Below are 22,490 nucleotides of genomic sequence, written 5' to 3'. Positions count from 1 at the left end.
TTCTGTCTTGTTAAATCACTTTCTTCTTGTCTTAAGGAAATTGTAACAAGTGATCATAATTCCACAATCAAAAGTGGATATTTTTATGTACTACACCAAATTAATGAACTGTAGCCTTATATGGAAATGTTAAACTCTACTGTAGCAGACTTCATTTACATACATTATGTAATCACAGTCTGGCCAAACTGATGAACGAGACAAATGATCATTGGATTTAAAAAGTAAAAGATTTAGGTCAGCATGAATTGAGTACATCAAGTAGTTTCCATTATACAGTCCATCAGGAATATTCAATGAGTGACATAGATATCCTGTAAAATGAATGAATAAAAGTATAATCATTGTACATGTCATGATATAACTACATATTCCATGACTATCACAAAATTAGTCAGTAACTCAGATAACCCTACACACGGGTAGGGTGTAAGGCTTGGAACATGAGTGACAGCACACTCTCATTGGTTGGATACATACCTGTTCACCTTTAGACCATTTGCCTTTCAGCCTATATTGGTACCCTATTTTGCAGCATCTTTACTTCTAGATATTCAACTTCCTATACAGATCCTTCATATCTTGCTCTTCCATACATATGGACCTTTCATCATAGTCATATAGCACTGCAGAACAAAAACAGGCCCATCTAGTCTGTGCTGAATGGTTACTGTGCCTAGTTCTATGTGCCCGCTCTTGGACCGTACACCTCTATACTCTCACATCCATGTACCTATCCAAACTTCTCTAAAATGCTGCAATCAAACTCACATCCACCTCTTCCGCTGGCAGCTCGTTACACATCCGCACCATTCTCTGAGTGAATAAGTTCCCACTCAATTTCCCCTTAAACATTTCTCCATTCCCTGCTCTCATGACTATACCCCTTCCCCACACGAAACCACCACGGTGGGCTTCACAGCTGAACAGGTGAGAGAAGGCAGCTGAAACCCAAGCAAGGCTGCAGGACCGGATGGTGTCAGTACCAGGGTACTCAAAGCCTGTGCCCCTCAGCGATGTGGAGTACTTCGCCATGTATTCAACCTGAGTCTGAGGCTCCAGAGGGTTCCTGTACTGTGGAAGACGTCCTGCCTCGTCCCTGTGCCGAAGACGCCGCGCCCCAGCAGCCTCAATGACTACAGACCGGTGGCATTGACCTCCCACATTCATGAAGACCCTGGAGAGACTTGTTCTGGAGCTGCTCTGGCCTATGGTCAGGCCACACTTAGATCCCCTCCAGTTCGCCTACCAGCCCCGACTAGGAGTTGAGGATGCCTCTCCAGTGCGTTCAACACCATCCGCCCCGCTCTGCTGGGGGAGAAGTTGACAGCGATGCAGGTGGATGCTTCCCTGGTGTCATGGATTCTTGATTACCTGACTGGCAGACCACAGTACGTGTGCTTGCAACACTGTGTGTCCGACAGAGTGATCAGCAGCACTGGGGCTCCACAGGGGACTGTCTTGTCTCCCTTTCTCTTCACCATTTACATCTCGGACTTCAACTACTGCACAGAGTCTTGTCATCTTCAGAAGTTTTCGGATGACTCTGCCATAGTTGGATGCATCAGCAAGGGAGATGAGGCTGACTACAGGGCTATGGTAGGAAACTTTGTCACATGGTGTGAGCAGAATTATCTGCAGCTTAATGTGAAAAAGACTAAGGAGCTGGTGGTAGACCTGAGGAGAGCTAAGGTACCGGTGACCCCTGTTTCCATCCAGGGGGTCAGTGTGGACATGGTGGAGGATTACAAATACCTGGGGATACGTATTGACAATAAACTGGACTAGACAAAGAACACTGAGGCTGTCTACAAGAAGGGTCAGTGCCGTCTCTATTTCCTGAGGAGACTGAGGTCCTTTAACATCTGCTGGACGATGCTAAGGATGTTCTACGAGTCTATGGTGGCCAGTACTATCATGTTTGCTGTCGTGTGCTGGGGCAGCAGGCTGAGGGTAGCAGATACCAACAGAATCAACAAACTCATTCATAAGGCCAGTGATGTTGTTGGGATGGAACTGGACTCTCTCACAGTGGTGTCTGAAAAGAGTTTGCTGTCCAAGTTTCATGCCATCTTGGACAATGTCTCCCATCCACTACATAATGTACTGGGTGGGCACAGGAGTACATTCAGCCAGAGACTCATTCCACCGAGATGCAACACAGAGCGTCATAGGAAGTCATTCCTGCCTGTGGCCATCAAACTTTACAACTCCTCCCTTGGAGGGTCAGACACCCTGAGCCAATAGGCTGGTCCTGGACTTATTTCATAATTTACTGGCATAATTTACATATTACTATTTAACTATTTATGGTTTTATTACTATTTATTATTTATGGTGCAACTGTAACGAAAACCAGTTTCCCCCGGGACCAATAAAGTATGACTATGACTATTCAACCTTACCCATTACCTCTAGTTCTAATATCACCCAACCTCAGTGGAAAAAGCCTGCTTACATTTACCCTATATGTGCCCTTCATAATATTGTGTACCTCCAGCAATTCTCCCCTCATTCCCCGATGCTCCAGGGATTAAAATCCTAACATATTCAACCTTTCCCTATAAATCAGTCCTCAAGTCTTGGCAACATCCTTGTCAATTTTGTCTGTACGCTTTCAATCTTATTGCATCTTTCCTGTCGGTGGAGAGCATACAGAATCTGAACATAGCAATTCAACTCCAGTACTCAATACTCTGATTTATGAAGGCCAATGTGCCGAAAGCTCTTTTTACGACCCTGCCTACCTTTCAAATGCGATGTTAGCATTCATTTCAAAAGGACTAGAATATAAAAGCAAGGATGTAATGTTGAAACTTCATAAAGCACTTGCAAGGCCTCAACTGGAGTATTGTGAGCAAGTTTGGGCCCCTTATCTTAGAAAGGTTGAACTGAAACTGGGGACAGGTCAAAGGAGATTCACGAAAATGATTCCAGGGCTGAATGGCTTGTCATATGAAGAGCGTTTGGTGACTCTAGCCCTGTATTCACTGGAATTCAGAAGAATGAGAGGTGACCTCATTGAAACCTATTGAAAGGTGAAAAGCCTTGATAGAGTGATTGTAGAAAGGATGTTTCCTATGATGAGAAAGTCTAAGACCAGAGGACACAGCCTCAAAATAGAGATGCGTTCTTTTAGGACGGAGATGAGGAGGAATTTATTTAGCCAGAGAGTGGTTAATCTGTAAACTTCTTTGCTACAGGGAGCTGCAGAGGCCAAGTATTTATGTATATTAAAGCAGAGGTTGAAAGATTCTTGATTGGTCAGAGCATGACAGAATATGGGAAGAAGTCAGGAGATTGGAGCTGAAAAGAACTGAATCTGCTATGATGAAATAGCAAACAGGCTAAATGGGCCAAATGGCCTAATTCTTCTCCTATATCTTATGGCCTTAACTGTCAGCAAATATTACTAAGGATTCCCAGTTTTTCAATACAACCTCATCTTAATAATAGAAATTCTGCACACTGCTAGATGCAAACGGAACCAACCATTAATTAATATAATGGCTAAAAACAAAATTGAAATGCGAATACTGTAAAACATGAAGAGTGTATGTGTATTTTTCAGTTTTGTAAAAATATTACGAGTGCACTAGGATCCCTCCACTCACATTCATCCCCTTTCGTTCTCTTTCCTCTCATCTATTCTTGCGATCCCTTCTCCCCCTGCCCCCACAACTATATTTGTGATTTCATCTAATCAAATGTGTAAATTTCATGTTGTTACATTCCTTTTGTAATACCAGAAATTAAACAAGAATGCTTGTTTTAGTATGACACAGTACGGGATGTCCTGAAAGAGATGTGAATGGTGATACTTTAAGCTTTATCTTCTGATGGTTGCTGTTCTATATTATCAGCATTCAGTAATAGTCAATCACTTTATAACAAAAAAATACTGAACATCAGCTCACCTGGGCCCTTGGATGCTGCCAGTGCAAAAGGATCAGTACTCCCAAAAGGGTCAGTCTGAAATTAAAGGTAAAGTTAATTAAAATACTATATGATGTAAGTTTCTTAATGACCCTGACCCAACTGTCAATGCCAGAACAACAAGATGTTGATTATCTTGAGGCAACTATGTAAGTTAATTCGTGCACATCTTATAGAAACAGCCACTGAAAAAATAGACTCTGAAATCTCAGAAATTCTGAGAATAGGATTATGTATGCAACAATAGACATTCTCTACTTAGTCAGAAGGTTAAATCATGTCAGAGCGGAAGCGAAGGTAAAAAATAAATTATTACAGTACTGAGGGAACACTGCAGTTTTCAGTGTGAAACTAGAGGACAAACAGCCCATTGACCACTTCGAGCCAGCACAAGGGAATTCTCCCCAGTGAGCTGGAAAATATCCATCTGTCAACCAACAACACTAGTCAATGACTCATTGTTACTTTTGGGAGCCAGCTATGTTTAGATTAGATGCTGAATCACTTACACAACTAAAATGGATATACAAGACACACTTAATTGACTGCAAATTATTCAAGACATCACTAGATTCTGAAAAACTGGAAAGACTATTCTCTCTAATCATCGTTGACAAGTAACTTTTTTTCTAATACCGCACTGTTATTAACTTCATTGTTAAAGCCACCAGGTCTGTTGTGCACAAGCCTACATAAACACAGACATTCCCTAGACATTGGAATCTGAATGAAGACTCTGCTACTTCGAGCACACATCACCACCATGGGATTACAGATGGTACTCAGTATAGGATAAACACTGAAATACAGAATGAAGCAAACAGCAAAGTTCTTTGCATCTTGTTCTGGAGCTGCTCCGGCCTATGGTCAGGCCATACTTAGATCCCCTCCAGTTCGCCTACCAGCCCTGACCAGGAGTTGAGGATGCCATCGTCTACCTGCTGAACCGTGTCTACACCCACCTGGACAAGCCAGTGAGCACTGTGAGGGTAATGTTTTTTGACTTCTCCAGTGCGTTCAACACCATCCGCCCTGCTCTGCTGGGGGAGAAACTGACAGCGATGCAGGTGGATGCTTCCCTGGTGCCATGGATTCTTGATTACCTGACTGGCAGACCACAGTACGTGTGCTTGCAACACTGTGTGCCCGACAGAGTGATCAGCAGCACTGGGGCTCCACTGCGGACTGTCTTGTCTCCCTTTCTCTTCACCATTTACACCTCGGACTTCAACTACTGCACAGAGTCTTGTCATCTTCAGAAGTTTTCGGTGACTCTGCCATAGTTGGATGCATCAGCAAGGGAGATGAAGCTGACTACAGGGCTACGGTAGGAAACTTTGTCACATAGTGTGAGCAGAATTATCTGCAGCTTAATGTGAAAAAGACTAAGGAGCCGGTGGTAGACCTGAGGAGAGCTAAGGTACTGGTGACCCCTGTTTCCATCCAGGGGGTCAGTGTGGACATGGTTGAGGATTACAAATACCTGGGGATACGAATTGACAATAAACTGGACTGGTCAAAGAACACTGAGGCTGTCTACAAGAAGGCTCAGAGCCGTCTCTATTTCCTGAGGAGTCTGAGGTCCTTTAACATCTGCTGGACGATGCTAAGGATGTCCTACGAGTCTGTGGTGGCCAGTGCTATCATGTTTGCTGTCGTGTGCTGGGGCAGCAGGCTGAGCGTAGCAGACACCAACAGAATCAACAAACTCATTCGTAAGGCCAGTGATGTTGTTGGGTTAGAACTGGACTCTCTCACAGTGGTGTCTGAAAAGAGGATGCTGTCTAAGTTGCATGCCATCTTGGACAATGTCTCCCATCCACTACATAATGTACTGGGTGGGCACAGGAGTACAGTCAGCCAGAGACTCATTCCACCGAGATGCAACACAGAGCGTCATAGGAAGTCATTCCTGCCTGTGGCCATCAAACTTTACAACTCCTCCCTTGGAGGGTCAGACACCCTAAGCCAATAGGCTGGTCCTGGACTTATTTCATAATTTACTGGCATAACTTACATATTACTATTTATTATTTATGGCACAACTGTAACGAAAGCCAATTTCCCCCGAGATCAATAAAATATGACTATGACTATACAACATACTTTACCCTCCGGAAATAAGGGCAGCATGGTAGCATCGTGATTAGTATAGCACTTTACAGCACCAGCAAGATTGGGGCTCAATTCCTGCTGCTGTATGTGGTTTCATCCGGGTGCTACAGTTTCCACCCACATTCCAAACATTGAGGTTAGGGTTAGTAAACTGTCGGCATGCAATGTTAGTGCCAGGAGCATGACACTTGAGGGCTGCTCCCTGCACAACCTCGGAATGCGTTGACCATTGACGCCAACAACACATTTTATGTGTTGTTTCTATGTTTCAATGTCCGTGTGACAAACAAAGCTAATCTAATCTTTAAAAGTTAGATATCAAATGTTTTAAGTTGCAGAAAAGATGGGTGGGATAGAATATACTTGCAGTGGAGAAAACAAAAGAAGAATCTGTGACAGAAAACCAAGACAAACTAAATACACGCAGACCCCGTATAATGCTACCCCAGATAGCGCTGATTCGTTACAAAGCTGTTGTTCAATTCTTTAGCGAATTAAAGAGGGTGCAGAGGATATTTACTAGGATGCTGCCATGATTATAGAGCATGTCTTACGATGTAAGGTTGAGCAAGCTACTGATTTTCTCATTGGAACTAAGGAGGATGAGAAGTAACTTGATAAAGGTGTACAGGATGATATGAGATGTAGATCAAATGGATAGCCAGAGTCTTTTTTCCAAGGCAGAAATAGCTAATGCCAGGAGGCATAATCTTAAACTGATTATAGGAAAGTATAGAGTGGATGCAAGAGGTAAGTATTTTATACAGAGAGTGGTGTGTACATAGAACATTCTCTGGGGGATGGTGGTAGAGGGAGATACATTAGGGACATTTAAGAAACTGATGGTTGATAGAAAAATGGAAGGCAATGTAGGAGGAAAGGATAGGCAGTATTTTTCCTAAGAGGTCTACAATTAAAGGACACAATTTTAAGGTAAGGGGGAGATATTTAAAAATATGAGGGGTACAATTTTCACACAATGGGTAATGGTAATCTGGCATGAGCTGCCAAAAGAATGGGTTGAGACAGGTACAATTACAAAAAGGCCTTTCAGCAGGTATTTGGAAAGAAAAGGCATACAGGAATACAAGCCTAATGAGGCAGACAAAACTTTTAAATTAGTAAATGTGATGAAAGAGTGCATATGTGCTGTATGATTCTATGAGAGAAACACAGCTAAGACAAAATGTTAATCTATTAATTTAACATATCCAATCTCTAAATATTCCTGCTGCTGATAAAATGTACCTGACCTGAAACAATAATCATATTTCACTCTCCACAGACAAGGCCCAACCTGTTAAGAATTTCTAATATTCTATGTTTTCACTTAATTCCCAGCATCTGTAATTTTTTTTGCTTTTCATTCCTCTACCCTTGCCTTTTTTCTCCAAAATTCTTGAGTGCAATTCTATGTCCTAATTTTCCTCCTTCAAACTATAAACAAGTATGCATTTTGTTGAGATGCATTATTTCTCACTCAAGGCCCAATGAGTCCCACTCTATCATCACACTGTTTAACTTAACTGAACTTGTTATCACAATTTTAATAGGACTCCCTTCCTGCAATTAAAGAGTGTGGCAATGGGAACCCACAAGGGTTCAAGCTTTGCCTGGTTCTTCAAGGGATATATGGAGCTACAGGCGAATAGCAGGTATTAAAAGGTAAAAATATATATCAAAATAAATAGCCGGGATTCCCTTCCTCTGTTTAGGACACTGCTGTTTAATTGGGGCAGGAGACTGTTCCCCAGCAGTTTCTAACTAACATCAGTCATGCACACTTGTGTAGCCGTTAGACACTACACCATACGTAGAGCAAACAGTTTTTAAATAGTATCAGTTGCGTATGTGATTGTTGTCACTGATCATTGGCAAGAAATAATTAATAAGGTGATTCAAAACAATTTCGCTCACTGCAGTTCCAAGCATTCAGGCTTGGAGATGCCAGAAATAGCTGGGAATGAAAATGAAACAATTTCACTATTTCAAGTTAGGGACAACGAAGAATTTGGAAATATCAACAATCCTCCTGAATGTTACAATGATAATATAGAGGATGCAATCGTCAAAAGCATTGTTTGCAGGCAGTCCATTATCTGCACTTGGCGTCTGCAATGATTTTGTCCCTTACAGTCTTTCAAAAGAAGACGGCAGTATAAACTGGATGAATTCCTCAGTCGATAACTACGAAGAATATACTATTACAGTACTATAGTCTTATAGTACTGTAATAGTATTGGTAGTGATCTAATTTATTCTGTATTTAATTTAAATGCATAATTTCTTAGTTCAATGGTACTTTACCTTTCTTAAACCTTTTTAACTATTTCCATGAAACTGCAGCTAACTGGGCAAAAATATACTGGTCCTGATGTGAGACAATTGACTGGAAGCCATGGTCTATATATCAATCTTGATAGTACCCAAAAATGTACCATATTACAATAAATTAAATACAGGAGGGATGCAGGATCAGGTGATGTGTTGTAGCTGCATGATGTGGGAGCTGGTGGACCCCATTGTGCCTCCTGTTGAACACACCTGCAGCAAGCATTGGTTTCTCAGGCAATTCAAGCTCCAAGTTGATGACCTTTACCTCGGAAGGCAGAGGATATATACATCCCAAAGAGGAAGTAGTATTCTAAGGGCAAGATAACACAACCGTGGCAAACAAGAGAAATCAAAGCCAACATAAAAGCCAAAGAGAGGGCATATAATAGAGCAAAAATTTGTGGTAAGTTAGACGATTGGGAAGCTTTTAAAAACCAACACAAATCAACTAAAAAAGTCAGTAAGATGGAGATGGTCGGCTCACCAATAATATTAAAGAGGATGCCAACAGTTTCTTCAGATACATAGAGTGTAAAAGAGAGGCGAGAGTGGATATCAGACCACTGGAAAATGATACTGGAGAGGTAGTAATGGGGGACAGGGAAATGGTGGACGAACTGAATAAGTAATTAGCATCATTCTTCATGGTGGTAGACACTAGCCATATGGTAGAAGTTCCAGGTGTCAGGGCGTATGAAGTGTGTGAAGTTACCATTATTAGAGAGAAGATTCTTGGGAAGCATAAAGTCTGACGGTAGATAAGTCACCTGGACCAGATGCTGCACACCCCAACGTTCTGAAAAAGGAGGCTGAAGAGATTCTGGAGGCATTAATAATAATCTTCCAAGAATCACTAGATTCTGGAATGGTTCCAAAAGACTAGAAAATTGCAAATGTCACTCCACTCTTCAAGAAGGGAGAGAGGCAGAAGAAAGGAAACTAAAGGCCAGTTAATCTGACCTCAGTGGTTGGGAAAACCTTGGGAGTCAATTACTAAGGATAAGGTCCCAAGATACTTGGAGACACACGATAAAATAGGCAGCTGTCAGTATGATTTTCTCAAGGGAATATCTTGCTTGATAAATCTGTTGGAATTCTTTGAAGAAATAACAAGCAGGATAGACAAAGGAGAATCCGAAACAAGAGAATCTACAGATGCTGGAAATCCGAACAACACACACAAAATGCTGGAGGAACTCAGCAGACCAGGTAGCTTCTAGAAAAAGAGTATAGTCGACGTTTCAGGCCAAAATCCTTCGGCAGGACTGGAGGAAAAAAAGGCTGATCACAGACAGGGAGCAGTGAGAGAGGGTTTCACATAACTGCCATTGAAGGAAAGATTTAAACTTCTTCAGGGTAGCCATCCCTGAAAGAGACTTTGCAGTGTAGTAATCCAATCTCAAACAAGAGAAAATCTATACATGCTGGATGTTGATGTTGTGTACTTGGATTTTCAGAACGCCATTGACAAGGTGCTGTACATGAGGCTGTTTAACAAGGTACAAGGCCATGGTATAAGGGAAAGATTCTAGAGTGGATAAAGCAGTGGTGAATTGACAGGAGATAGAGTGGGAATAAAGAGAGCTTTTTCTGATTGGCCACTGGTGACCAACGGCATCCCACAGGGGTCTGTGTTGGGAAATGTCAAATAGAATCCAGTGCTGGGAAGTGTACAGTCATGCACTTTTGTGGAATAAATGAAAAGGCAGACGGGTTTCTAAATGGAGAAAAACTACAGGAAAAAAATGGGCGCACAAAGGGACTTGGGAGTCCTTGTGTGGGATTCCCTAAAGGTTAGTTTGCATGTTGAGTCTGTGGTAAGGAAGACAAATCTGACATTAGCATTGCTTTCAAGGGCACCAGAATATAAAAGTAAGGATGTAATGTTGAGAATGTATAAAGCACTGTTGAGGCCTCAGTTAGAGTAATGTGAGCAGTTTTGGGCCCCTTATCTTAGAAACAATGTGCTGAAACTCAAGACGGTTCAAAGGAGGTTCACAAAAATGATTTCAGGATTGAATGGCTTGTCATATGAAGAATGTTTGATGGCTCTAGCCCTATATGGCTGCAAATGAGGCAGGTTTGGGGGGGAGGGGGTGGTAGTGCTGGAGGAGGCTCAGTCCTTGAGTTTACCTGACACATCAGAAATTGTTGTCCTTTTCAGGCTGAAAGTGGTGGCTTTAGAAAGGGTAGCCAACCAAACCATGTTTCATGGATATATTCAAAAGGGGGGAAGAGAAGAGAAATGTAGTTGTAATTAGCAATAGTCTCGTTAGAGGAAAAGGCACAATTCACTGTCACAAGGATTAACAGTCACAAAGTCTGTTTTCTCTGCCTGGTGCCTGGTTTTAGGATATCTCAGCTGACCTGCAGAGAAATTTACTCTGGGAGGGGAAAGATCCAGTTGTCATAATCCACGTGGTTACCAGAAAGAACAAGGAAAGAGGTTCTACTGAGGGAATCTGAGCAGCTACAGACTAGAGGCTGATTTATACTTGTGCATCAAATGTACGCTGTAGGCACGGCACAGCGGTGCACCCTGCGCTGTACTCTACACAAACCCTACGCCGTAGTCTAACACACATCTCTCCCAAAATGTAACTAAGCGTCACAGCGACGGTAGCATTGCATTTCCTCATACGCTGCAATAGCTTCCCATTGGGTGACTGGAAGAGTAGGGAAGGAACTCTGACTGCAATGCCTTCCATAAAGCTTTACAGACCTCTGAAATTATGAAGGACCCTGCACTTGACGCCAGCTTGCAGCTAGCTGCTACAGCCTGTTGACTTCCACCTGAAGCTAAAACTCCAATGGTGACTGCCAGTTTCTGAGTATACTGTGCGTACACTGATGCGATATAAATGGTTGGAGACGATGAACCAAATCACCAAATCTACCTGCCAACATCCGAAAATATTTGAAATGCATTTCCTCGTCCATGTCTCTCAGTGGCCGGACAAGCACAGAAAATTCACCCTCCTTTAGTTTCAGACGCCATTGTTTGAAGTTTGAGTTTCTTCGTGTTGAGTTTCAACACGAAGAAATTCAACACAGTGGCATAGAGACCCCACCACCAACTAGCGTTTTGGTTGTGAATTGCAGAGCGATGCAGAGCGACACAGACACACCAACGCACAAGTTTTGCGTAGGCTACGGTGCAAGCTAGTACGCACAAGTATAGATCAGCCTTAAATTTAAAATCACAAACAAAAATGTAGTGCTCCTGGGATCGTTACCTGAACCACATGCAAATTTGCAAAGGGTTAATAAGATCAGAGACTTAAATACATGGCTTGAAGATTAGTGTGGGAGAAGTGAGTTTGAATTTTTGGGACATCAGCACCAATATTGAGAAAGGAGGGAGCTGTTCCGATGGGACAGCCTCCACCAGAACAATGTAGAGATTATGGCCATGGCAAATCTCATAACTAGGGCTTTGAATGGGGTTTTAAACTAAATAGCAGGGGGAACAGGTTCAACAGTTTGAAAAAACATGGATAAAGTAAAAAGGAAGGAGAGTGCAGAAAAGATTACCAAAGTTTCCAGAATTATAAAAAAAACAGACAATAGGTTCACAGGTGGATAATAATTTAACTTCAGGCAACATGGATTCATTCAGGATAATGAACACATGACTGAAGCTATATATATAAATAAAGTAGATGATCTTGTAGCACAATTAGAAATTGGCAGGCAGGACATTGTGGGCATCAGTGAGTCATAGCTGAAAGAAGATCACAGCTGGCTGTTTAACATTCAAGGAGACATTCAAAAGGACATTCATATGTTGAAAGATTGGAGCGACTGGGCTTGTATACTCTGGAATTTAGAAGGCTAAGAGGGGATCTTATTGAAATGTGTAAGATTATTCAGGGATTGGACACGCTGTAGGCAGGAAGCATGTTCCCGCTGATGGGTGAGTCCAGAATCAGAGGCTACAGTTTAAGAATTAGGGGTAGGCCATTTAGAACGGAGTTGAGGAAAAACTTTTTCAACCAGAGAGTGGTGGATATATGGAATGCTCTGCCCCAGAAGGCTGTGGAGGCCAAGTCTCTGGATGTTTTCAAGAAAGAGAATGGATAGAGCTCTTAAAGACAGTGGAATTAAAGGTTATGGGGATAGGGCAGAAACTGGATACTGATAGTGGATGATCAGCCATGATCACAGTGAATGGCGGTGCTGGCTCAAAGGGCCGAATGGCCTACTCCTGCACCTATTGTCCATTGTCTATTGACAGGCAAATAGGTAGAGGAGATAGGGTGCCTCTGTTGGTACAAAATTAGATCAAATCCTTAGAAAGAGGTGACATAGGATTAGAAGATGTAGAATCTATGTAGGTCGAGTTAAGAAACTGCAAGGGTAATAAAATCCTGATGGGAGTTATACATATGCCTTCAAACAGTAGTGAGGATGCGGTGTACAAATTACAATACAAAACACAGAAAGCATGTAAAAAGTGCACTGTTATGATGGTCATAGGGGATTTCAATATCTAGATGATTTGGAAATTTCAGGTTGAGAAAGAATTTATAGAATGCCTATGAGACAGCTTTTAGAGGAGCTTGTGATTGAGTCCACTAAGGAAAAGGCAATTCTGGTATGGTAAAAGAACCTTAGGAGACAGTGATCGTAATATAATAGAATTCTGGTTTAATATAGTGCTGGTGAGACACAGTGATGTTTTACAGGCAGCAAACACATCTACTAACAACTCTATTTATTACACTTTTTCTGCACAACGACCACTGTAATCAATACCCGGCAACGTCCCTTTCAGAGTTGTGCTTTTAAACCGCCTGTACGACCAGTCATTTTAGACCACAAGACCATAAGACATATGAACAGAATTAGGCTATTTGGCCCTTAGAGTCTGCTTCACCATTCAGTCATGGCTGATTTTTTTTTTTCCCCTCCTCACCCCACTCCGCAGCCTTCTGCTCATAACCTTTGATGCCATGACCAATCTATGAAGCTTTACCCAATACACCCAAAAACATGGCCTCCACACAAAATACTCTGCAGATGCTGGGATCAAAGCAACACTCACAACACGCTGGAGGAACTCAGCAGGTCGGGCAGCATCCCGTGGAAACGATCAGTCAATGTACCGGGCCGGAACTTGACCAAGGGTTCCGGCCCAATACGTTGACTGATTGTTTCCACAGATGCTGCCCAACCTGCTGGCCTCCACACCTGCTTGTAGTAGTAAATTCCATAAATTCACCACCTTCTGGCTAAAGAAATTTCTCCACATCTATGTTTTAAATCGATGCCCCTCTATCCTGAGGCTGTGCCCTTTTATCCTAGACTCCCCCACCAATGGAAACGTTTTTTCCACATTTACTGTCTAGGCCTATCAACATACAAAAAGTTTCAATGAGATGCCTCCCATCCTTCCAGTCTCCAGCGAGTACAGACCCAGATCGATCAAATGTTCCTTGGATGATATCACTTTCATTCCTGGAATCATCCTTGTGAACCTCCTCTGAGCCCTTTCCATGGCAGCACATCTTTTCTTAGATAAAGGAGCCCAAAATTGTTCACAATACACCAGGTGAGGCCTCACCAATGCCTTATACAGTCTCAGCATCACATCCCTGCTCTTGTATTCTAGACCTCTTGAAATGAATGCTAATATTGCATTTGCCTTCTTCACTGCCAACTCTACCTGCAAGTTAACAAGGACTCCCAAGTCCTTTTGCATCCCAGATTTCTGGATTTTCTCCCAATTTAGAAAATAGCCTGCACATCTATTTCTACTACCAAAGTGTATCACCATGCATGTTCCAACATTGTATTTTATTTGCCACTCTCTTGCCTATTCTCCTAAACCAAGCACTTCTGCAGCCTACCTGTTTCCTCAATGCTACCTGCCCCTCCACCAACCTTCATATCATCTGCAACTTGGCAACAAAGCCATCTATTTCATCATCTAAATCATTGATATACAGCATAAAAAGAAGAGATTCTAACCCCAGCCCTTGTGGAACACCACTAGTTACTGGCAGCCAACCAGAAAAGGATCTTTTTATTCCCACTCACCGCCAATCACCCAATGCTCTAACCATGCCAATAATTTTCCTGTAATACCATGGGCTCTTAACTTGGTAAGCAGCCTCATGTGTGGCACCTTGTCAAAGGCCTTCTGAAAGTCCAAATATACAACATCCACTGCATCCTCTTTATCCATCCTATGTGTAATCTCATCACAGAATTCCAACAGGTTTGTCAGGTAAGATTTTCCCCTCAAGGAAACCATGCTGACTTTGTCCTATTTTGTCCTGTGTTACCAAGTACTCCATAACCTCATCCTTAACAACTGACTTCAACATCTTCCCAACCTCTGCGATCAGGGTAACTGATCTATAATTTCCTTTCTGCTGCCTTCCTCATTTCTTAAAGAGTGGAGTGATATTTGCAAGTCTCCAGTCCTCCTGATCTATGCCAATGTCCAATGATTTTTGAAAGATCATTACTAATGCCTCGACCGTTACCTCTTTCAGAATTCCAGGGTGCAGTTCATCTGGTCCAGGTGACTTAGATCTTAGATCTTTCAGCTTTTTGAGCACTTCTCCCTTGTAATGGTAAATGCACTCACTTATCTTGCCTCACACCCTTCAACATCTGGGACACTGCTAGCGTCTTCTACAGTGAAGACTGATGCAAAATACTCATTTAGTTCATCAGCCATGTCCTCGCCTCCTGTTATTATTTCTCAGGCCTCATTTTCTAGCGGTCCTATATCCACACTCATCTCTCTTTTTTTTTACTTACTTGAAAATAACTTTTACCATCCACTTTGATATTATTAGCTAGCTTGCTTTCATATTTCATCTTTTCCCTCCTAATGATCTTTTTAGTTGCTCTCTGTAAGGTTTTAAAAGCTCCCCAATCCTCTGTGTACCCACTAATTTTTGCTTTGTTGAATGCCCTCCATTTTCCTTTTACATTAGCTTTGATTTTAGGTTGTACTATTTTATCATTTCAGTGTTCCTTCATTTTTTGAATACATCTATCCTGCACCTTTCTTATTTTTCCCAGAAACTCACGCCATTGCTGTTCTGCTTCATCCCTGCCAGCACCTCCTTCCAATTTACTTTAGCCAACTCCTCCCTCGTACCACTGTAATTTCCTTTACTCCACTGAAATACAGCTACGCCAGGTCAGGCTTTGCTTTCTCCCTATCAAATTTCCAGTTGAACTCAATCATATTGTGATCACTGCTTCCGAAGGTATCTTTTATCTTAAGCTCCCTAATCACCTGGTACATTGCATAACACCCAATTCAGTATATTTGATCCCCTAGTAGGCTCAATGACAAACCGCTCTAAAAAGCCATCTCGTAGGCATTCAACAAACTCATTCTCCTGACATACACTTCCAAACTGATTTTGCCAATCATGTTGAAATCTCCCATAACTATCTTAATATTACTCTTTTGATATGCCTTTTCTCTTCCCTGCTGTAATCTGTGGTCCACATCCCATCTACTGTTTGGAGGCTTGTATGCAACTGCCATCAGAGTGCTTTTGCCCTCGCATTTTCTTAACTCAACCCACAGGGATTCAACATCTTCCGATCCTATCACCTTTCTACTAATTTGATGCCACCCCCTCTGGCTACCTTCCAATCCCTCCAATACAACGTGTAACCTTGGACATTCAGCTCCCAACGACAACCATCCTTCAGCCACAATTCAGTGATGGCCGCATCAGACCTGACAATTTGCAATAATGCAACAAGGTCATGCACCTTATTTCTTATACTTCGTGCACTGTGATACAGGTTTCCCCTGCCATCCGAAGGTACAGTGTTCCTATGAAACGGTTCATAAGCTGAAATGTCGTAAAGCGAAGAAGCAATTACCATTTATTTATATGGGAAAATTCTGTGAGCGTTCGCAGACCCAAAAATAACCTACCAAATCATGCCAAATAACACATAAAACCTAAAATAACAGTAACATATAGTAAAGGCAGGAATGATATGATAAATACACAGCCTATATAAAGTAGAAATACTTTTCCACAATCATTACTGAACTGTTCTCCGGAGCGAAAATCTCACGCAAGCACCATCGGCAGAAAATCTCATGCAACCGCTGTTGACAAGAACACTCTCTCCAGTAACCTTTAAGCTATGAAGCTGCCAAATCATACCAAATAACACGTAAAAATACACAGCCGATATAAAGTAGAAATAATGTATGTACAATGTAGTATCACTTACGGGAATCGGGACAGTGCAGAGCACACTGATGATGGTGTGTTAGACTGAGTCGTCGGAGTTTGGGTGGTGCAGTGGCCCCCCCACCCTCCTGGCCGCTGAGCAATACATTGTCGCGAAGAATGCAGGGGTACAGCGGTAGCCGGGAGGTACACAGCACATCTTTAAGAAAAAAGCCAAACAAACATGCTAATTAATTAGGTGCTGCCCGTAATTGTCGGCCCAGATCAGTGCCGATTTCCGATTGCGTCGTCTCTGATCTGGGCCGACAATTACGTGTCGGCGGCACCTAATTAATTAGCATGCTTATTTTGGTTTTTTTCTTAAAGGTGTGCTGTGTGCCTCCTGGCTACCTTTGCATTCTCCGCAAATCGGTATCTGTCCGTGGCCGGGGGTTGGGGTGGTGGGACACTGGGGTGTCATCTCGTAGCCTGTTTCCATTAGAGCAGGCAGCTCCTCTTCTCCTATGACTGCCCGCCTCGATGTCGAAGGTCAAGGTTCGTCGTCTGCTGTGGCTGATGTGGAAGGCTTGCTTGACTGCTGAGCCTCGCGTATTTTTGTATCACACAGTTCTTTAATAAGGACTCAAACCATCCTGCAAATATCCCCTAAACCAACGTACCCTTTCAAAATTAAAGTCGTACTTTATCATTACTCGTTCAGTTTCGATTGTTATCCTTTTCTCTTCAAATTGCATCAGCTCTTCATCTGTCAGTTCTTGGTGATGGGATGCCAAAACCTCTTCGACATCATCTTCGTCAACTTCCACAAGCCACTCACGTTCACCACGATCAAAACGCTTAATTATGTCTAGTCTTACGCTGAGTGTAACACCCTTATGAGCTCTTTCAGGCTTTTCCGATACCACAGAACTCATCTTGCAAACGGCCGCTCACAGGCTCATGTTTAAGCAATGCCGGCGAGAATCCGGGGGAGAGCGGCTGCTCGGGGCGCGCTGCCTTTCATCACGCGCTGGATTTTTTTTCATAACAGTGAAAACACCTTCTGAAAGCGAAAATAGGTTACTAATGTAGGTCTTTCATAACAGTGAGGTTTTGTAAAGCAAACGTTTGAAGAGCAGGGGACACCTGTATTACACTTGAGGGTTGCGGATGTTGTTCCATTATTCAAGGAAGGGAGTAGAGATAGCCCAGGAAATTATAGACCAGTGAGTCTTACTTCAGTGGTTGGTAAGTTGATGGAGAAAATCCTGAGAGGCAAGATTTATGAACATTTGGAGAGGCATAATATGATTAGAAATAGTCGGCATGGCTTTGTGAAAGGTAGGTCGTGCCTTACAAGCCTGATTGAATTTTTGAGGATGTGACTAAACACATTGACGGAGGTAGAGCAGTAGATGTAGAATATATGGATTTCAGCAAGGCATTTGACAAGGTATCCCATGCAAGGCTAATTGAGAAAATAAGGAGGCATGGGATCCAAGGGGACATTGCTTTGTAGATCCAGAACTGGCTTGCCCACAGAAGGCAAAGAGTGGTTGTAGACTGGTCACATTCTGCATGGAGGTCGGTCACCAGTGGTGTGCCTCAGGCATCTGTTCTGGGACCCCTACTCTTCGTGATTTTTATAAATGACCTGGATGAAGAATTGGAGGGATGGGTGAGTAATTGTGCTGATGACACAAAGGTTGGAGGTGTTGTGGATAGTGTGGAGGGCTGTCAGAGGTTACAGCGGGACATTGATAGGATGCAAAACTGGGCTGAGAAGTGGCAGATGCAGTTCAACCCAGTGTGAGGTGGTTCATTTTGGTAGGTCAAGTATGATAAAAGAATATAGTATTAATGGTAAGACTTTTGGCAGTGTGGAGGATCAGCGGGATCTTGGGGTTCAAGTCCATAGGATACTCAAAGCTGCTGCACAGGTTGACTCTGTGGTTAAGAAAGCAGACGGTGCATTGGCCTTCATTAATCGTGGGATTGAATTTAGGAGCCAAGAGGTAATGTTGCAGCTATATTGGACCCTGGTTAGACCCCACTTGGAGTACTGTGCCCAGTTCTGGTCGCCTCACTACAGGAAGGATGTGGAAACCATAGAAAGGGTGCAGATGAGATTTACAAGGATGTTGCCTGAACTGGGAAGCATGTCTTATGAGAATACGTTGAGTGAACTCGGCCTTTTCTCCTTGGAATGACAGAGGATGAGAGGTGACCTGATAGAGGTGTATAAGATGATGAGAGGCATTGATCATGTGGATAGTCAGAGGCTTTTTCCCAGGGCTGAAATGACTAGCACGAGAGGGCACAGTTATAAGGTGCTTGGAAGTAGGTACAGAGGAAATGTCAGAGGTTATGTTTTTTTACACAGAGAGTGGTGAGTGCGTGGAATAGGCTGCCCGGACACAGTGGTGGAGGTGGATACGATAGGGTCTTTTGAGAGACTCCTGGACAGGTACATGGAACTCAGAAAAATAGAGGGCTATGGGTAACCCTAGGTAATTTCTAAGGTAAGGACATGTTCAGCACAACTTTGTGGGCCGAAGGGTCTGTATTGTGCTATAGGTTTACTATGTTTCAAAAGAGAAGGCACACAGCAAAGCAAAAATGAGTGGGAAGATAGAGGACTGAGAAGCCTAAAGTAAGCAATTAAAACAGGAGGGAAAAGATGAATATGAAAGCAAGCTAGCTAACAATATCAAGGTGGATAGAAAAAGCTTTTTCAAGTCTATAAAAAAAAAGAGCGAGGTCATAGGACTGCTAGAAAATGAGGTCAGGAAATAATAACTGGAACAAGGAGATGGCAGATGAACTAAAGTATTTTGTATCAGTCTTCACGGTGGAAGATACCAGCAGTGTGTCAGGTGTTGAAGGGTTTGAGGGAAGAGAAGTAAGTGCAGTTACTATTACAAGGGAGAAGGTGCTCAAAAAGCTGAAAGACCTAAGTGTACATAAGTCATCCAGACCAGATAAACTGCACCTTAGGATTCTGAAAGAGGTAGCGGTAGAGATTGTGGAGGCATTAAAAATGATATTTCAAAAATTATTGGACTCTGGAATGGATCTGGGGATCTGAAGACCTGCAAACGTCACTCCACTATTTAAGAAAGGAGAGAGGCAGCAGAAAGGAAATTATACACCAATTAGCCTGACCTCAATGGTTAGGAAGATGTTGGAGTAAATTGTTAAGATTGAGGTTATGGAGTACTTGGTGACACAGGATCAGCATCCTTAAGGGAAAATCTTGCCTGTTGAAATTCTTCCAGGAGACTACAAGTAGGATAAATAAAGGGGATGAAGTGGATGTTGTATATTTGGATTTCCAGAAGGCCTTCAACAAGGTGCCACACATGAGGATGCTTACCAAGTTAAGATCCTATGTTATTAGAGGAAAATTACTAGCATGGTTACAACATTGGCTGATTGGTAGCAGGCAGTGAGTGGGAATAAAAAGATCTTTTTTTGGTTGGCTGCCAGTAACTAGTGGTGTTCCACAGCGGCCGGGGTTAGGACCTTTTCTTTATATGCTGTATATCAATGATTTAGATGATGGAATAGATGGCTTTGTTGCCAAGTAGGCAGATGATATGAAGACTGGTGGGGAGACAGGTAGTGTTGAGGAAGCAGAGAGGCTGCAGAAGGAGAATGGACAAGAAAGTGGCAAATTAAATACCATGTTGGAAAATGTGTAGTCATGCACTTTGATAGAAGAAATAAATGTGCAGACTATTTTCTAAATGGGGGGAAAATCCAAAAATCCAAGACGCAAAGGGGACTTGGGAGTCCTTGTACAGCACATCCTAAAGATTATCTTGTAGGTTGAGTCGGTGGTGAGGAAGGTAAATGCAATGTTAACATTCATTTCAAGAGGTCTAGAATACAAGACCAGGAATATGATGCTGAGGCTTTATGAGGCACTGGTGAGGCCTCCCCTTAAGTATTGTGAACAATTTTGGGCTCCTCATCTGAAAAAAGATGTTTTTAAACGCAAACAATAGGAATTCTGCAGATGCTGGAAATTCCAGCAACACACACAAAAGTTGCTGGTGAACGCAGCAGGCCAGGCAGCATCTCTAGGAAGAGGTACAGTCGACGTTTCAGGCCGAGACTCTTCGTCAGGACTAACTGAAGAAAGAGTGGGGGGGGGACTTCCGGTAGCGCTCATGGAGTGAAGTCGCGTTCTTGACTTGCTCCATTACCAGTTTTTTTCTCTATGATCAGCTATACTTTAATTAACCATTAAGGTATTAACTCTTACTATACTTTGAATTAAATTGAACTCTCCGATAACTGGATGCGTCTTAGATCTGCTATGTCTAAGAACGGGAAAAACGGCAAGGATGGTAAACCTCCGGTTAAACTGAAAGGTATGGATTTTCCTCCGACTGAATCACCGGTGACTTTGAAAGCTATATCGGAGTTAATTCAGAGGGAAATTTCAACCTCTGTTACGGAGATGATTCGTACGGAAATCGCTATCTCTGTTAAGGACCTGATTCATACGGAAATCTCAATTAATCTCCAGAAAATTGCCGATTCAATTGATAAGATGCAAACATCTATTGCGGAACATCAGTCGGCTATAACTGATCTTCAAAAATCCGCGCAACAAAGTGAGCTTAAGATGGGGAAAATCGAAGAAACAATTAATGTAATGAAGAAGAAACTTGACTTTCTGACTTTTAAAAACTCTGACTTAGAATCTAGAATGCGACGGCAGAATTTACGAATGATTGGGGTGCGTGAAGCTGTTGAATCTAACAACCCCATGAAGTATTTTTCTCAACTTTTAAAAGATGCATTCCCTACTGTATTTCCTGACCAACCACCGCTACTGGATCGTGTTCACAGAGTCCCATCACACTCGTCTAGGTCAGATAGACCTAGGCATGTTATCTTACGTTTTCATTACTTTCAAGACAAGGAGAGACTGTTTCGATTCGCTCGATCTAAAGGTTTCATTGATTTTTCGGATCTTAAGTTCCGATTCGTGGAAGATTTCAGTAAACCAATCTGGGACCAACGGGTTCGCTACAGATCTGTGATGTCGGAATTCTATAAGATGGATTTAAGACCAGCGCTGCTGTACCCTGCACGTCTAAGGATTCGCATGTCAGATGGAGTCCTTCGTTTTTTTGATTCTCCATCGGATGCCCAGAGTTATCTGGATCAACTTTCACCTTCAACATCTTAATTGTTATTTTTTTTTTAACTATCTCCGTTGATCGGAGGCTGTGAATTGGTTGGTTTTAACTTTTTCGTGCCCTATTTGGGCAGAAAAGCTTATTTTTGATTTCTTAATATGGTTGCTAAACTTTCTTTTTAGCTGCGTCATTTCTTTCTTTTCCCAGGGGATTCTGGGTGGTTACTTCCTTATTGTCATTTTACGTATTTCCTGTCTGGCCTTAAATTTTGTAGTTTTTTTTAATTTTATTTTGTTTTGCTTTTTATAACTAGTTTATGGTAATAATCTTATTTTTTCTTGTTGTTGTTTTGTTTATTCATGGGTTTGGGGTTTATTGTGGTTTTTTTTTAATATATATTTTCTGGCTTTTGTTCTGTTGTGTGTGTATTTTAATTGAGTTACCTTTTTTTCCCTACTTTTTTACTGTTTTACAATTAGCTAATCTTTTTCATATTTATACCTTTTTTTTAGGGAGCGTATACCGGAAGTCATGGGGGTAGTTTTAGCGCTTGCTTCTTTCGGGCGGGTCTGCTTTAGATTTTGCCTTGGGGGTTTGGGGTGGGGGGTGGTGGGAGGGTTCACGTTTTAGTTTTTTTCTCTTTGGGCTATATACATTATTGAAGTACTCGTTGCGTCCTTTTTCCCGGTATCTTTTGTATGTTCTGTTTCCTCTCCGGGTTCGTGGGTCGAGCCTATCGTCAATCCTCCTTGCTGTGGGTTGACTTTAGGATTTATGGAGT

At 42.3% G+C, this 22,490-nt stretch overlaps 1 protein-coding gene across 3 annotated transcripts in view; it reads right to left on the bottom strand.

Annotated features, from left to right (window-relative positions):
• The window catches only part of eps15l1a (epidermal growth factor receptor pathway substrate 15-like 1a), a 492,163-nt gene that overhangs the window by 215,802 nt on the left and 253,871 nt on the right, over positions 1-22,490 (bottom strand). For all 3 annotated transcript variants that reach the window (XM_063032448.1, XM_063032447.1, XM_063032449.1), the window contains one exon: positions 3,918-3,972. In XM_063032448.1, the coding sequence (XP_062888518.1) occupies positions 3,918-3,972 (55 nt within the window). The remainder of the gene's footprint in view (positions 1-3,917; positions 3,973-22,490) is intronic.

The sequence above is a fragment of the Mobula hypostoma genome, chromosome 24 (genome assembly GCF_963921235.1).
Source record: "Mobula hypostoma chromosome 24, sMobHyp1.1, whole genome shotgun sequence".
NCBI classification, from domain to species: domain Eukaryota; kingdom Metazoa; phylum Chordata; class Chondrichthyes; order Myliobatiformes; family Myliobatidae; genus Mobula; species Mobula hypostoma.
Note: the sequence above shows the minus strand (reverse complement) of the source record. Positions and strands in the feature narration are given on the sequence as shown.